The sequence below is a fragment of the Thunnus thynnus genome, chromosome 2 (assembly GCF_963924715.1).
Source record: "Thunnus thynnus chromosome 2, fThuThy2.1, whole genome shotgun sequence".
Taxonomy (NCBI): Eukaryota; Metazoa; Chordata; class Actinopteri; order Scombriformes; family Scombridae; genus Thunnus; species Thunnus thynnus.
The window spans coordinates 16,011,650-16,029,395 of NC_089518.1; the positions used below are offsets into that span (position 1 = coordinate 16,011,650).

Consider the following 17,746-nt stretch of genomic DNA (forward strand, 5'->3'; position numbering starts at 1 on the left):
GAAACCTCATGGATGGAAGTGGCTGCAGAAATGCAAAACTTGTTGCTGGCTCCTCTGGACGCGTTGATCTCACACAGCGCCAAGCGGCAGAGCTGAGTGTGAGTGTGTCTGTGAATCGCTCCCAAGTGCACACAGACCACACTATAGACAAGACTCGGTAATCGGAGGGACGCACACACTAGGAACGAAACGCATTGGAGGCGCTTCACTGCAGAGCGCGTTACCGGCAATGGGTGAAGGATGCTGTCAAGGCGCTCCGTAGTTGTGGAGTTAAGGTAGTGCACGCCGCACAGCTCCGGGTTTTGGTCGCCCTAAGCGGACGCTCCGGTTCTCCGGTGCCTGGGTTGGAGAGCAGTGTTCGTGGACTTTACATCACACTGGACTTTCGGCCACACGTCTGCTCTGCAATCGTCGAGATTTTGAAGGACAGCGGTGGGCATTATTTATTAAAGAAAGATTTTTCCCCTCAAAGCCACAGAGGCAGTTTTAACAATACGGCGCCAATTGGACTTTTTCCTTGTTTCCAGTATGGGACCTTATACAAAAAGTCGCTCTGGGACATTTGACATTGGACTGGAATAATGAATTAGATATCAGAAATTGTCATATCCCCCGTTCGGTCGCTTTAATTTCGCTGCGCTCTCCTGTTAGTTTTTTTAGCAAGATGTTTGCCCTGAAGAAATGCACAGAGAAAAACTTTGGAATATTATAGGTCACTCATGCTTAAAGTTAAATAACAGTGTTATAAATGTGTTTGCTTAATTAAAGACAAAAAGAAGAGCGGCCAAGTGCACGCATAAATACGGGAACGGGGACACAATTTACGTGCGTATTTGGAAACAGTCTGTCCCCTCTTTCCTCCTCGTCCTTGGAGAAGTTGAAAAACAAAACAATGAGAGCGAATTTGGTGAGTGTTAACATTTAAAGAAGATAGGGCAGTAAAATCTGTAGCATAATTCAAATATTTGAATCGTTTTTTTTGTATTTCTCTCTTTTTTTCTTTTTTCTTTTGGGGACAGACGGAAAAACAGACAGTGTGCCGATGTCTGGCAAACTTGCCGTCATGTGGGATTGATTGCAGGGGAGTATGTTTGGGCTGGAGCAGTTTGGTTCTCAGATTAATAGCAGAAACCCTGGCCAGTCAGAGAGAAACATAAACCAGCCGAGACTGAACATGGGCTCCCATTATAAAGGCCCCGGTTTTCACGCTGGAGGCCCGCCGGGAGCCGTGGAACCCGGCATGGGCCCTCTGAGTGAGCCGCAAATGCTCGGGCTCAATATGAACATGAACGGAGAACAGTACGGGGGCTTTCACCCGCGGGGCCACTCGGACATGCATGCAGGCAGCGGACTTCAGCAGCAGCAGCAAGGACCCATGCATGGATTTTTTAACAACCAGCAACCTCATCAAGGACATCCACACGGCCATCAACCTCACCCCCACCAACATCACCCCCACTTCAGTGGGAATTTTGGAGGCCCAGAGCCAGGGTCATCATGCCTGCATGGTGGCAGGCTAATGGGCTACAACAACAATGGCATGGGACCACAGCAGGGCTTTGGAGAAGGATTTGATCCTCTCGCTGAGGGACAGGCAGGTGATGGCTTTCCCCAGCAGCAGCAACAGCAGCAGCAGCAGCGGCCTGGTAACATGCCTGACTTCCAACATCATGGGCCTCCCAGTGGCAGCCATGCTGTCCCTGCCCCCTGTCTACCCCTGGACCAGTCACCTAACAGGGCAGCATCCTTCCACGGTCTCCCCTCCTCCTCATCTTCCTCCTCTGAGTCTCATGGCCTGGAGCCTAGGCGGATGCCCAACCAGGGAGCTGTAGAGGGATTAGAGTATAACTTCCCCAGTGAGCCTCCATCTGGACATTTTGATGTACCTGTATTTTCCCCATCAGAATCAGAATCTCAGTTACCCCATTTTGGGCCAGGAAGGCCAGTTCCCAGTGGGAATTTCCCAGGGAACCCTGGCATGCCACGGACACCAGGTATGCAGGCCATCTCTAAGGGACACCAGCCGCCTCCACAGCCCCAGCAGCCTCAACATGGAGTGTTTTTTGAGCGTTTTGGAAATGGCCGGAAGGTGCCCGTGGGAATGGAGCCGGGGGTCAATGCGAGACATCCTCTCATGCAGCAGCAACAACAGGCTGGCTTGATAGCCAGACAGAACTCATGCCCCCCTGGCCTCCCCCGACCCCCTCAGGCTGAGCCCGGCTCCACTAACCCTAACATTCTGGATGGAGGGGTCATGATGCCTGGCCAACACAACCAGTTTGAATATCCCATTCACAGACTGGAAAATAGGGGTCTGCACCCCTATGGGGACCCGATGTTTAATATGCAACAGCCAGCTCCTCCTCCCTCCCAACAGCCCCCGAATCAGAGGCTGCAACATTTTGACTCTCCTTATATGAACATGGCAAAAAGGCCTAGATTTGATTTTCCTAATGCACATGGTGGCGAAGGCTGGTGTGGTGGCATGGATAACCACCTCTCCCCCTCTGCCTACCCTGGACTGCCTGGAGAGTTCACCCCACCTGTGAGTGAAGGTTTCCCACCAGGTCCCCTGCAGCATCCAGGGCCTGAGCAGCAGTCTCTGCAACAGCGCCAGAATGCAGCCATGATGATAAAACAGATGGCTTCTCGCAACCAGCAGCAAAGGATGAGGCAGCCCAGTCTGCAGCAGCTGGGTCACCACGGTGATGTACCTCCTGGCCCCATGGCTCACGGAGGACCAGTTGGGAGCATGCCTCAACCCAACTTTGACAGGGATAATGGTGGCAGGATGCCCAACATTGATGGACAAAATCCTCATGTAACTCAGGAGAACTCCTGGTTCCAAGGGTCCCACCCACCAGGGGAGATGATGTCACGGCGTATGGGTGGAGCGGGTAATGAATCAGGGCCCCATGACATGGGGCTACAGCAGAACGGGGCTGGGATGATGTTCAGGCCAGGCATGGGCATGCAGGAGCCCATGAGAATACCAGGAGATGGGCATGTACAGGCCCTCCATTCCCCGGGCATGCACTCACAGTTCAGCGGCAATATGGGCAACCTCTCACAAATGCAGTCTCCAGGAGCAGGTACAGGGCATCCAAATGCACCAGCAGAAAGGCGGCCAGCTGACTTCCCTGCACCTCCAATGGGAGCACAGCCAACGTTTCCCTATGGAGGGGCTAACCGTCAGGGGCCAGCCCACAGCGTTCCCCAGGGAGTGAGCACCTCACCAGGGAGCTACCCTCCTCAGTCTGAGTTTCCCTCAGGCCAGCGGTCGTCTGTTAGTAAGCTTGGAGCTCTGTCCCTTGGGAACTTCAACAAAACCAGCACTAAAGACAGTGTTTTCGGCCAGAGCTGCCTGGCGGCCCTTTCTACGGCCTGCCAGAACATGATTGCAAGCCTAGGGGCCCCCAATCTCAACGTAACATTCAACAAGAAGAACCAAAATGAGGGCAAGCGAAAACTGAGTCAGACAGAGCAGGACATTAATAGCAGCACATCTAATGGGACTGGCAGTGCTGGTCCTGAATATTTTCAGAGCAGCACTTCCCAGAACAGCCAGATGCCTGGCACCGGGAATAGCAACTCTAAGCCTGCAAGTCAAAGCCAGACGGTGCAGGGGGAAGCCAGTGCCCTCTCCCCAAATTACAACATGGACGCTACCCCGTGCAGTGAGGGGAAGGCAACAACAGGGAGTGGGAGAGGGAGAGGGAGGAGAAAAAGAGACAGTGGACATGTGAGCCCTGGAATTTTTTTTTCCTCTGACAATGGTAACCCTGTTGTAAGTCCAGGCCAGCAGACCCCCTCAGCTGGCGTTGGGGAGAGGGGTGGGGGCACGCCTCATGAGAAACACCTCCAGTCACCCTCTTGGGGAAAAGGAGGTGAACTAATGTTGGTGGACCAGGCTGACCTGATGCCTTCTCTGGATAGTGGCATTCAAAGTGTTGCCAAGTCTGACAGTAGCTCACCACGAGTGGACTTTCCTGACGATATCAGCACCCACTATGGCAACGAGGATGAGGTGTCCTCCAGCTCAGATGCAGGAGGGGCCTCAGCCACCAAGCCTAATCGCAGCCCTATGATCACTGGCTCACCCAAAATGCAAAGAGGTGACCATGGATTGATAAATGGACAGAAGCCCTTAGGCATGGGCATTAACAATCATACTACCTCGACATCGGACAGTTATGGACTGAATGCTTGTGGGGGCACAGGGGCCAGTGGGGTGAGCCACCCAGGAACTCCTGGGGTGGAGCAGGTACGCACCCCATCCAGCACCTCTGGCCAGGAAGAAATCCATCCTCTGGAGATTCTGCAGGCCCAGATCCAGCTACAGCGGCAGCAATTCAGTATCTCTGAGGACCAGCCTCTGGCCATGAAGAATGGCAAAAAGAATGGCGACTGTCCCTCACAGAACGGAGACAATGAGCTGGCGAGCTGCAGTCCGGATGCTGGAAAGGGCTCAATGGGCACTATTGACCTTGACACCCTCATGGCAGAGCAGCACGCCACCTGGTACGTGCCCAGTGACAAGGCCATGATGGACGGGTCAGAGGATGACAAGGCCATGGGACCCTGGGAAAAAAATAAGAGCCAAAACAACAGTAAAGAAGGTAAATGAAACAATTCCTTTAATTTTTTTTACTTTTTTTTTCTTTCTTTCTCTCCCTCTCTGCGTCTCACATTCCCTCTCACACTTGCAACACAGACTACATTAAGTAGTAAAATTTGCTTATAAATGTAGTATATTTTCATTCTTGAAATTATTTTTTTTATTTTATCTGAAATGCAATGGAACACAACATAAAAAATAGGTGAAATAATCTGGTAGTACTGATAATTGAAGACCTTTTGCGAGCAGAAAGTAGTTGTCTATGTTTAACTAGGGTATTTGAATTTTAGAGGTGTAGTCTATAGGAAGATAATAAATTTAATGGGACTGCTATTCAAGTCTGGACAAAAGAAAAAAAAAAGTTTCATTTGATCTTTCTTGTTAAATTAGGTCTGTATTGGAGAATATTTAAAAAATGATTAACAGAATGGAGCAGTTTTAAAAGCCGTTTAACTGAGCAAAGTACCTTCTCTACAATGTATTTTTATAGGTTTCTTCATGGTAGAGGCACTTCAAAAGAGCAGCTCAAGAAAAGTAAACAATTCCTGTGGTTCTTTATCTAGGTTTTCAGGGTGAACAACTACATTGAGAAGATTAATAGCTTTTCGAGGATATGCGTTTACGCAGCAGGGTTTCCCTCGCCTTGTTACGTGTTTGTTTTTGTTATTACCATGGGATAATACAGAGCTGGTGAAAGTGGATTGATTTTAGATTGGCAGGACAGGATTTCCAGGATTAAATATCGTGTTGAAATTATAACAGTTATCGGTCTCAGTTATATTTTCCATGGAAAATAATTACCTCAGAAATAATAATACATTTAGTATTTAGTTTTAAATAGTAGTTTATTTATTATTATGCAAACTATAATTTGTTGCTATTTATTATTGGATTTTATTACTTAAAATAAATATAATATAATATTGTCTAACTTATTAAGTAAGTGTAAAATAGTTATATAGATCATTTGGAAGTCCCTTACAACCCACTGTTAAAGTTTCTCAAGGAAAATTGAAAGTCTTCTGGCCTAAAGGCACAGAAGCAGTTAGTGAACTAAGCGGTGATATTTTTAAAATCTGAAGACATAAGTTCATTTTTACAAGAAGTTTTATCCAAATGTTTTCATGGTGGCTCTAAATCAAAATGCAGATAAATAAACTCACTGTTGCATTGTTCAGCTGCGGATACATTTATTCTTCATATATAATTCTTATTAATAATAATAATAATGATAATATCAATAATATCAATAGAAATAATTCTACTACTACTACTACTAATAACTGTTATTATTATTATTATTATCACAATAATAATTATTTATATTATCATTATTATTATTATAATTATTATCATTATTATTATATGCTACAGTTGTTTAATTAGTATTTGTTTTTGTGCTTTAATTGTAATAGAAGTTGTTTGCATGAGAATTAGACAAGCTGTATTTATTAGAATGTGTTTTTGTGTCGTGTGTGCCTTTTCTTTCTTTTTTATTTACATTGGCTATTTTCAGTTAATATTCAAAACAAAGCACTAGATAGACATGGCTGATGTTGCTACATAAAAAAATCTAAAAAGGGAGCTGCCATCTATCAGGGCTAAGCTACTGAAAGGGCTGTGCATGTATGGATATATAATAATGTGAATATATATGTGTTAGGCTCTGTCTACCGCGTCTCCAGCGCCTCTTTGTTCTGATCAGTGCGGGTGTAGAGAGGCGCGGGGGCGCGCACCACGCAGAGTGTGGACTCCAGGCGCATTGTTTATATGAGACTGAGCACAGAATGTCGGGTTGTAACAGTGATGCTCTTACTTCAAAGGAGCACTCTACTTTATCATTTTGACTTAAGCAGAAGGCTAATTCCACTGGTCACACTAAATTTAAATATATAGAAAAATAACACACAATATTGAGCCTGGATTAAAACTAGTACATTCCACCCCATCCAGTGATTTGTTTTCACCATAATTGGTTGTCCAACTCTCAGCTAAGTTAGTTGAGAAATGACAAGATTTTTGAACGCTGTGGCTTTTTTTTTTTTGTTCCAATGATTTCTTCCTATGGTTATTCACAGAAGATGTAACTGAGTTCTGCTAATTTATGAAAACAAGAGTGTCATGGGGTGTAATAAAAACCCCACTGATGCTCAGGAGTGATAAGTAACATCATTACTTTTGATACTGATTAATGGGTATTCTTTTGACAGGGAAACCCAACACTGATAGGCAGTCAGCCACACTCACCCTGTTGCATTCACACAAAAAGCAATAGATAGTAAAAAGCAGAATTGTCTTTTTTCTGCTTCCTTCCTTTCTCACCATCTCCCCTCCTCTCCTCTCCTCTCCTCTCCTCTCCTCTCCTCTCCTCTCCTCTCCTCTCCTCTCCTCTCCTCTCCTCTCCTCTCCTCTCTCAGCCCTCCCTGCATGGACATGAGGCATGCAGCTCTGGAGCGATCGATAGCTAGTTAGCACAAATCACGGCTCCTGACAGTTTCTCATTTGAGTGCTTCAGACAGCAAAGATGAAAAAAGGGTGGAGGTGTATTTGGGAAGGGTGGGGGATTTTGAGATTGAATCTGATGCTTAGGCTACACAGAAGGGAGCAAAATAACATAATAATTTAAGATAAGTCATAGCCCACAGTGTAGTTCCATAAGAGCCAACATCCCACAGGCTTCTCACACTGCAAAAATATCCACCTCAACCAGTCAGTCGAGTTTTAAGTCCTCAGTCTTGTGAACAAAAATCTGCCTCACTGACACTGATCTGAAAGCAGGCCACTGTGTGTGTGTGTGTGTGTGTGTGTGTGTGTGTGTGTGTGTGTATATATATATATATATATATATACAGTTAGTTATTGTTTTAGATAAAATGTATTTATTTTTGCAGTGGAACTATTCTGAACTGTTATATAAGTCTGATATGTAGGCTAGGAAAATTGTTTTCTGAAGTGGTAGACATAATATTTTTTTTTTATGTGCAGCATTACATATTTTCTTCCAGGTGAAATTGTTTTCTACCTGTCCACTGCCAAAAACTCCTTTCCTCATTACAATTTTATTTATAGATCTACGTCTTATTTTTCCCTCCCAGGAGTGTTGTTGATTATTTTTATTCTTAAACAATTCACATTCTATTTCATTATAAAGTTCAATAATGATGCATAATAATTAATACATTTCTTTGCACATAAATACCATATTAGGACTAATTAATAATAGAAATGTGATTGAAATTTGGTGAATTTAAATTATTATAAGCAGACAGTCGAGTGTTTTCTCATTTTAATTTCTAGATAAGTTGTGAATTTAGTTGTCATGCGCACAATTACAACACAAATACAACTTCTTGTTGTATTAGATTATGTGTTTTTGGGGAGAGTTTAAGGTTTTTTTCTGAGAAGTCAGACAGTATTGACCCAAAGCGTGCACGGGATGTTAACTTTAACTGCTTGAGAACTGAAACAGGGGAATTACGGTGTTGCAGAGGAGTTTGCTTCAGAAGGGGTGATGCCAATGAGAGTGAAAGAGCTGGAGGTGAAGGGTCAGTTTAATCATATGAGGTAAATGTTTCTATTGCCCGTTTTCCCCCAAGTGTAGCTTCACTAAAACTGTTCAGTGTGGAGGTTTTTGAAACTCCAGAGGGACCCCAGATCATTTTTTTTCCCAGGTGTGTTTGTATTAAAACCATTTAGCGCTATGAGCAATAGAGAGGCGCAACACTTCTGATCTGAAAAAGACAAAGTGTAGAAATTCACCATTATTACTTTGGTAAACTCTGAATTTTTACAGCTAAAAAGTTCAACTGTGCATATTTGTAGAGGAAGTGTACTCTCAGTAATGGCTTGTGTTCACCCAGTGCACCCCAGCTAAAACTGTCTGTGGTCCCAAGTGCCTGTTTAGAGTGATGCGTGCCGCAGTAATGGCCCCCTTCGGACCCCATGTTTGGCCTGCTCTCTCTGTGACAGCAAGTAGCTCAAGTTTTCCACCAAAGCACAGTAGTACTTGCTGCTGTAAACTCCCAAGGATGCAAGGAGTTGAGGTGTACATGAGCAACTTTCCCTTGTACAGTGTCAGTTAATATTATTTCCCCTTAAAAAAGATAAATTTTACGCACTTCCTCTTCCCTTCTCTTCTGTATATCTTAGCCAGAAGCTGACCGTTCATTTGGAAACTCATGCATGGTCTTGATAACAGGCAACCAGCAGGCGTAGGAAGTGATTCAGTTCTTTTTATTTTTACTTTTTACTGGTTTTGCCACACACACTTGTGTAACTTTTTTTTTTTTCTCTTCAGCACAGTTAAAACACTTCACAGTTGACCCTGTGGAATAGTTTCACTCGTCACTCTGAGTAATCAGTCCTTAAACAGCTCTAATAATGATCAAATCTCTGTTGCTCCGACTTTGACAGATTTGAAAAGAGGGAACTTGCATCTTACCACACTTACTAGAAAGCACTTAAATCCACAGAAAGAGCCGTATTGATATTCCACCATAGAGAACGATCCTGTGAGACTACCTGCCTTTGACATTTCAGCACGACAACAACCCCACAAATCACACCAGTAATTTCTATTTCCTTTTTCTAAAAAAAGAATAAAGTGATTGGCACGTGCTTGAATGTGGAAAAAAACAGCTTGGGGCAGTCTATGTTCTTTACCTGTCATTACAAGGTGGTTCATATTGACTTTTTCAACAACGCACATCCAAGACTATCGCACACTCCTGCACTGCAGTAATGATAATCATTATGATAATCATAGCAATTAGCCTTGGTAATATTGTTTCCAAAAGTCATAATTCATCCTCAGGCAACTCCTGTAAGTTGACTTGGTTATTGACGGGTTCATCAGGGCTACAAAGAACAGCTAGTTTATGTCTACATGTGCTGATTTCAGCACCATAAATACGTTATTGTAGTGACAGTGTGATATTTCAGAAACTCGTGTCCTCCTGAGCAAAACTGTCCCTGATGTGGACATAAAAAATATTTTTACTCTTGTTTTTTTGTTTTTTTTTTTTGTTTCTTTTTGCTGTACGTTGATTGCTGGTATGTGATTGTGTGTGGGTGTATGTGTGTGTGTGTGTGTGCGCTCATATTTGCATGGTAGTATGTGACGAAGGGCAGGTTTGTAGACACTGCAACCTGATAGTGTGGATTTGTCAGCTGTAGACATAAAGTTTGATTTATTTAGACTCGGTGTCAGGCTCACAGCTTCAACCCCTGATCTCAGGTGTCTCGCTTGGTAGAACACGCATCACTTAATTCTAATGTGTTGAAAATATTTAAGAGTATTTACTTAACTTGTAAATAGTGCAGGACTGAAAAATGCCTATCATGCGTTTAAAGTGTTTGGAATTTAAGATGGCGTTTGCGTGTGTGTGTATGTACGTGTGCATTTGTTTGCTTATATAGTTTATGTGTCTCTGTGTGTGTGTGTGTGCGCGTGCATGCATATGTGCTCTATGTTCCTGTGCTTTTGCAAGACATTGAGCTCTAGTGACAGTCAAAGGAAGCCTATTAAAGAAGCGTGCTTGTGACTGATGAAGAGAAAAAAAGATGAACAAAGGTGTCAGGCCTTTTTACTTGCTAGATTTTCAACTCTTCAAAATAGCAGCTCATCCGGTGTTTTGTTTTCCCTGGGGAAGGGTGTTAGAATAAAATAAAACTTGTCTCAGCATGTGGTAAATATTCTACTTGGAAGGAGCTGAGAAGCTGAATTTATTTGGGAGATGCACGGAATGAGGAGTTCCAACCCTCGGATGTATGTGACATGCCTCCAAATGTCCACTGTCTTGTTGAACGACTGCCAGAACAACAACAACAAGCAAAAAAAAACACCAGTTTGGAACAGAGCTCCAGTAAGGTATCCTAGGTTCATATGTTGCTCGGGATACAAGTGCAGCTTTTAAATGGTGTGTGTGTGTGTGTGTGTGTGTGTGTGTCTTCAGGTTTCCAGAGGTGTAGATGTTGTCATGCTGCCAGCAGCCGTTATATTATTTGCCACACAGGTAATCGTCAACCGCCTTTAATTTGCATTGAGGAATTGACAAATGAGTTATGACATTGGAGCTGTTTCTCCTGGGAGATAGAAGTAGAGACTGATGGAGTGAAAGAGAAAGTCAGACAGATAGAGAGAAGTTGAATTTTTCTTCAGGGAACATCTGTAGTTTCACTCATGGGGCAAGTGGCTGAGTAATAGCTACCATTTGCATTTATAGAAAAGAAAATAATTAAAATCAGTTTCATGCTCCATGAGTATTCCTCGCTCTCGTCTGTATATTTTAAAAACAGATTTGTATCTCTATTTAAAAATATGTTCCCTTAATATTGTAACAAGTTAACACACAACAGCAAAAGACTAAATTGACGCTATCAATTTAATCAATTACTCTGATTTAAAATTATTTATTTATTTTTTTTTGTTTTGTTTTTTTTTTTTCAGCGCCTGGAACAGATTTTATAATTACTCATATTATCATTTTTGCAACAAAAGTCTCTGTCAGGCTGGTGCTCCTAATCCCCAAATTATCACAGTTTTCTCGTGTTGTTGACCTTTTCCAAAAAAGCTTAAAACATAAAAAACAGAGTGTGCAACACTGGGCTGAAACAAAATAGAGACAGTGAAGTAGATCAATATGTCACTGACTTGGATGACATGCTGGACAGGTCCTGGACATGGTTGTGAGTTATGAAGGAGGCACTAAATCACTTCCCATGTTCTGATTTGTGTCTGGTTTCCTAAGCACTTCTTGTGGCCTGAGGGGGAGGTGGGTGTGCGTGCATGTGTGTGTGTGTGTGTGTGTGTGTGTGTGTGTGTGTGTGTGTGTGTGTGTGTGTGTGTGTGTGTGTGTGTGTTTGAGGGAATGAGTTTGAGGGGATGGGAATGGGTGTGTTGCTGGAGAGAAGGTAACGAATGCTGGGGGCAATGCCTGCCTGGGCAAGTTTTTCTTTTTTTTCCCCTTTATGTTGCAGGACGGAGAACAGAGAGGAAATTCAAACCAAAATAACCCCTGTGCCCTTGCCTGAGAAATGTGCCCCCCTGCTCCCTCCCGATATCCTCCCTGCTCTGAGGGAAAGGTCACACTACGGCAGTTGGGTGGAGTTTGGGGGGGTTGCAGAGAGCCTCACATGCCCCCCTACCAACCCTGGGGGCATGGAATACCTGGGACAATACCTTTTGTTAGCTCCTGTACACATGATTAAAAGTTTCCTGAAGATACTTGTATTTGAGGGATATTTTTTTAGTTATTACACTAACCAGCAAGTCCTTTGACTGTGAAGAGGCAAAATATCTTAGTCCTATTTGACATCAGACTTTTTATTGTCCTCTTTCTTTTTTTTTTTAATCTGACTTTTCTCTGTGGATTGTGACGGGTGTTTTGTGCTGACAAAGACAGAATCCTCAAACAGGGATATAGTGGTTGTTGTTATGCTAAAGGAATCTGACCTGATGTCACACACTGTCATAGGAGCGGAGGCCTTTGGGTGTTTTTGTCAGCGAGCGGAGCATTCTGATTGGGCTGGTTTGTGTTCAGAGAGGATGGGGTCGTGCCCCTGGGAGCGTGAGGTTAAAGGTGAAGTGTCATCATGGACGTAGCGCTTGGGATAGAAAGGGCAGAGGCCTGCCGCATGGGATTCTGGGGCCTGGGAAATCAATGTGACGGCTCTGAGGAACTTGCACCAAAAAAAGAAGCTTTGTAAATTCAAACGGTCTCACGCACTCTTTATTTTCTTCCTCTGCCGCAATCTATTTGCCATTAAAGAAATACATTTCATTCAGCTTCTTTTCTGCTCTACTTATTGTACAAATAGTCCCAATATCTGTGTCAACTTCAAAGGTTACCGTCATTTTTTTTTTTTACTGAGCTGTAGCTTTTAAGATTAATTGAAAAAACTAATTGCATACTGTAACACTTAGAATTAAATTGCAGGAAAATACAGTCTCCACGCAGCCATTGTTTACCTCCCTGCGTTGCTTAGAGTGTGTTGAGTGTGTGTGGTATGACATGTAAACCCGTGTCAGGCCGTCAGCTCCCAGACACATTTGTGTCATCCAGACAACCAGAGCTGTGCGCTGTGCTCCCTGCCTTCATGGCATTCGAAGCTCTACTCATCTCTGTAAATCGTCTCTGGCTGTGTATGTGAGACAGCTCCAAAACCCCGCTCTTGTGTGTGTGTGTGTGTATGTGTGTGTGTGTGTGTGTGTGTAAGAGCATCATCACCAGGCACTAAATAACAAAGTACCGCACTTGGGGCGAGAGATATAGCGATATAACTGCATCACATTAAATTCTGTATTTACTTAACACGTCACTGTGGTAATCTTTTCTGGCTGTAATGTGGTTAAGGATATTTAGGTGCATGTGTGGCTGCTCAGCGCAGCTGCTTGTGTTGTTAGTGTTCCCTTTTTATTAGGTATTTTTCCCCCTCGCTTGTTGATGCTAAGCACTTGTTCCCCTCAGATGAATAGGCTATTATTGAGATATTACCGTGGATATGAATTCTATGTTAGTCAGTGAACAGCCATAACAAGATAGATTTTATTGAAAAAAAAAAAAAAAAAAAAGATTTCCCTGCTTGTAAAATGTCATGGTGATTTGGGATTTAGACTTGTGTGATGTAGAATTTCACACTGCCGTTTCCACTTTTGAACAAATACGCCGCCATGGATAATGCTTACAATTTAAGTGTAGTGTCTTGATTTTTCCATAAAAATTACATCCCTTGAATCCCCTTTAGCTACCCTATAATACGGGGTGATATTTTAATCCTGTAGTGGTCAAGTGTTTGGCTTACTTTACAAGTGGTGGATTTTTCATGTGCAGCGTAATTGAAAAGTGTGTTATAACAAATAGCAAATAACTGAACAAAAATCTGTCTGTTCAGTAGGGCTACACTAGCTTGAAGAGATGACCGAAAAATTATCGACTCAAAAATATATATTTCTCCTTTTGATAAATAGTGTTTTAAGATTCAAACACAAAAAACTGTTTTTATATGAGCTCATATGTCAATGTGGATTATAAAAAGCGATACATTTGTGAGTATGTGTGTGTAAGAAAAGAGAGATATCATGTTTATAATCTGAGCTATGTGTATTTTTTGTCAGTGTATTTTCCATTCCTATCCTTGCATTGAAGCTGAGTGATGTGTCTAGCTGGGATCATTTCTGTGTATATGCACATCCATATGTATGCGGTCGTGTGTGTGTGTGTGTGTGCATGTGGAGCAGCAACTGAGGGACTGGTGTGGATATGGCAGCGGCGGCAGTGGTTGGCGTGTTGTGAGTTTTTGGCTGTGCGTGTTGTCAGTTTGCTGTGTGTCAGCAGTGAGCCAGGGGAACGCTTGGCTGCCTATTCAGGCCGGTGCGGACCCTGCTGTGCCCAGCTAGCATGAGCTGCTGGCGGGTGCTGGAGGGCACAGCGCTGGGAAGAGGGAGTGTGAGTGGGTGGTGGGGTGGAGGGGGGGGGGTTGATACTGGCAGGGGGCGGGGATCCGCCATGCTGAGGTGTATGACTGGACCCTCTGGCAAATGTTAGATCTTGTCACCGCCACCACCAACATTGCTCTAAATCCTCATTTCTCCCTTACCCCCCGCACCCTCAGCCCCCACTTATACCGTGTCTCTCTTCCTTGGAAAGGAGATGGAGAGAGAGAGAGAGGGAGAGAGAGAGAGAAATTTACAGAGACCGGCAGTCAGAGAGACAAACGAAACAGGGAACAACGGGAGGCTTGGCTGCCTGACCTTTTACCAAATCCCCCCACTTTTCCATTCCAGTGGTCGCAGCCCAGACAGGCTGGGGGCAAGCCTGCCTCACTGCCTGCATGTCTGTCTGCCTGCCTGCCTCTCTTGGTTGTCCTAGCTGCCTGGCCTGGCCTGGGTTGGCCTTCTCTTCTCTGGCTGTGTTTTGTTAACACTGTCTCACTGCTGCCACAGGGTTTGTGGAGGAACAGAGGGAGGGAGATGAAAACAGTAAACAAAACACAGAATGTTTAAGTAGCGGAGAAAGACGAGCTAAAGAGGAGAAATTGGTTTGTGGATAATATGGAGGTCGGTGCCGTGCTTCTCTTTTCTCTTAGGTGAGCAGCAGAGTGAGTGGAGTGTTGTGATCTGCAGCCTCTCTCCCAGACTTTGTCGTCTATCACAGCCTCTCCCTTCTCTGACACATGTAACTCAGCTTGCCAGAGCTGTTTTCCGCTTGTCTCTACACTCAGACACCAAGTTGTCCCTGCACCTTAAAGCTACGTGTCTTTGTGCAGCAGACTGATCCGTTTCAACCATCCGCATGGAGCAAGGCAGGGATATGTTTTGTGTGGTAAGGAAATAGGAGAATAATCAGACTGATTTTAGTGAAGGATCCCTAACATCTTCACACACACTTTCTCTGCTCTCTGGGCTTGCTCGGAGGCAGAACCCAAAGCATACGATGCAACACTTGTGTCATAACGCATAGTCCCTCCATTACCTCTTTCCTAGTTGTGTCTTCTTCAAAACTTTTCTTCATTTCTGCCCCTCTACTGCTTCAGTATGCTGCAGCCTGTGTCGGCAGATGAAGTGTGACGCCGTGCTTTAATGTATAGTTTAGCAAGCATTTCCTGTCCTCGTCAATCTTTCCCTTGACTAATTTTTTCGTTACACGGCACAAAGTGATTTTTCTCCATATGTGAAGCATGCATCTCTGGTATCAGCATTAACTCTGCGGCACTGCAGATTTTTTTTAATATGACGTATAATCAACCTGTTTATGGATTTTCTGTGGAAGCATGGTGCAACCATTTAATACGAGGCTCCACACCTTGGTGACACAGGGTCGATACCATGGCATGGTCATTATACCAGTAAATTGGGTCAAGCAGGGTTAAAGGTCGGTTTTGTCAGTGCCCTTTGACCCTCTGACCGAAGGTCATGCAGGAGCGCTCCAGATTTGCACGCCTGACCGAGAGCAAATGAACGTGTGTGTGTTTGTGTGCGTGTGTTATCATATGTGTATATCAGGCTTGAAGAGGAGTGTGAGGAGAGGAGGCTTTGCTTACAGCCTCCTTTTTTTGGGTAGTACTGGTGGGGAGGTGGAATAGTGTTGAATTCATTTCACAGTGCAGATTTAGAGTGGGATGTGAAAATGACACTGGTTTAATTAAAAGTGTGTATTTTAAATGGTTCATCTGTATCAGAGAATGCCAATTTCTTGAAGTTGTTTTTCATTTTTGCACAGTCTTAATTAATCTTTTTCTTCTCTGTGCTTGTCTGCAGAATCAGAGCTGTCCCAGAGTAAGGCTGGAGCCGGGGCCCCTGGGGCCGGAGGAGGAGGAGGAGGAGGAGGAGGAGGTGGGAGCAGTGGAGGGAACCACCTGCAGTGCCTGTCCGTCCACTGCACAGACGAGCTGGGGGACAGTAAGGGCCGAGGGGGGCCCGTCTCCTCCTGGCGCTCTCTCCATTCTGATATCTCCAACCGATTTGGGACATTTGTGGCCGCACTGACTTGAATGAAAAGCTGGCCGAACAGGAAGAAGGAAAGAAGATCACAAAATAAGAAGAAGAAGAAGAAGAGGAAGGAAAGCTTCAGAGACAAATAATGATGAAAAAGAATGATAATGATGATGATGATGATGAGGTGTCGATGAGGCAACTGCAAGCAGCTCTTGCCTGTTCAGGGAGAGAAAGACATTTACACTCATAAATACAAACATAACACATACACGCACACGCACACACACACACACACACACACACACACACACACGCAAATACCATGTTTTTTCTGATACATGCAGTCACACTTTAGGACACTCTCTCACATACTGCTGGACAATACAGCACGGGCTCTACTCTAATGCCCACATCTGGAAAACCTCAAATCAGTTTTTTTTCCCTTTATTTTCTTTTTTGAAGAAAAATAAAGAAATGTCAAAGGAGGAGAATAAAAAAGCAGAAGAAGGAGAGATATTCAGTTGTCATTGGCTGTAATTGTATACTGGTGTTGAGTCTTATCTTTCCAGTAAAAGCAACTCTAGTGTTTGTTGCCCAACATTTCCAACACTTAAATTTTACAGTCTCCTTATATACACAGAAATTATGATTTTTTTCCCCCCCTTCCACACTCAAATGAGGCCTACTGTTTCAATAAAAGTGGCCTGAACACAGAAGCAGAACTAGAGTGAGGATGGGAAGAGGCATAAATATGCATGAATGTAATTTTTTTATAATATGAACACAACTTTTTGCCTCTTTGTCAAAGCAAATTTTAACCTGTATAATTTGCTGCTGTTTAAATCATTTAAGATTTATTATAATTCTATGTTTCTTTATATTGGCAAAAATATCTCTCACTCATTTCTTCTCTTCTCTTCTCTTCTCTTCTCTTCTCTTCTCTTCTCTTCTCTTCTCTTCTCCTCTACTTAATCCTGCTATCAACCATTTGAGCTCAACCACTTGTATACAATTCAGCCAATGGGGACTGGAATGGAAGTCAAGGGATTGTTTAATAAGGGAAATGAAAAAAAAAGACTATTGGTATTGCACATGTATAATAAGAGAACATTTGCTGTGTGTTAGGCAATCTTGTAATCTTTAAATAAAGCTTCTGTTGAATTTGAATTTCTGAAACAATAGATGGAGGACTGTGACGGCAATTTACGAACTGATTTTTGTTTTTTCTTTTTTTTTCTTTTTTTAATAATATGTAAAGTGCAGTCGTCTGTTTTCCTGCATATTGTATATATCTGTATATGTTTTATTGAGTAACTAAATAACAATAAATATGACGTTAAAGGTGGCATTTGTGTTTACTTTGGCAGTTGTTTTTATTATTTAGTGCTCTTCAAGAAATTATTAGTCACAACTGCAAAAAATAATTGTGCAGTGTCGTATTTTATATGCAGTATAACACACAGTTTCAGCTTTGCTATTCAAGGAATATTCAATACTGTAGAATACTGTGTGTACCCTGAGGATCATCAGTGAATTACAGAGGTGCCTACAGTATATTCCAAGTGACAGATATGACAGGGAAGTTCTGAACTGATGCACACTACCTGACAAGCATGCAGGAACCCGCACCATATTAAAACCAGAAGCAGCGACATCAGAAATACTAGAAAAATGTGGCTTCCTGGTGGATTAGG

General features: G+C 43.4%; 1 protein-coding gene across 2 annotated transcripts; it reads left to right on the forward strand.

The window, feature by feature from the left end:
* mn1b (meningioma 1b) lies at positions 1 to 17,397 on the forward strand. 2 transcript variants are annotated; one of them, XM_067606085.1, is made up of 3 exons: positions 1 to 907; positions 1,020 to 4,619; positions 15,876 to 17,397. In XM_067606085.1, exons 2-3 carry the CDS (start codon positions 1,088 to 1,090, stop codon positions 16,106 to 16,108), a joined length of 3,765 nt encoding a protein of 1,254 aa, XP_067462186.1. In that variant the 5' UTR covers positions 1 to 907; positions 1,020 to 1,087; the 3' UTR covers positions 16,109 to 17,397. The 2 variants fall into 2 exon arrangements, with proteins under 2 accessions (XP_067462186.1, XP_067462177.1); XM_067606076.1 differs by having other exon boundaries at positions 1 to 4,619.
* The last annotated feature ends 349 nt before the right edge of the window (positions 17,398 to 17,746 follow it).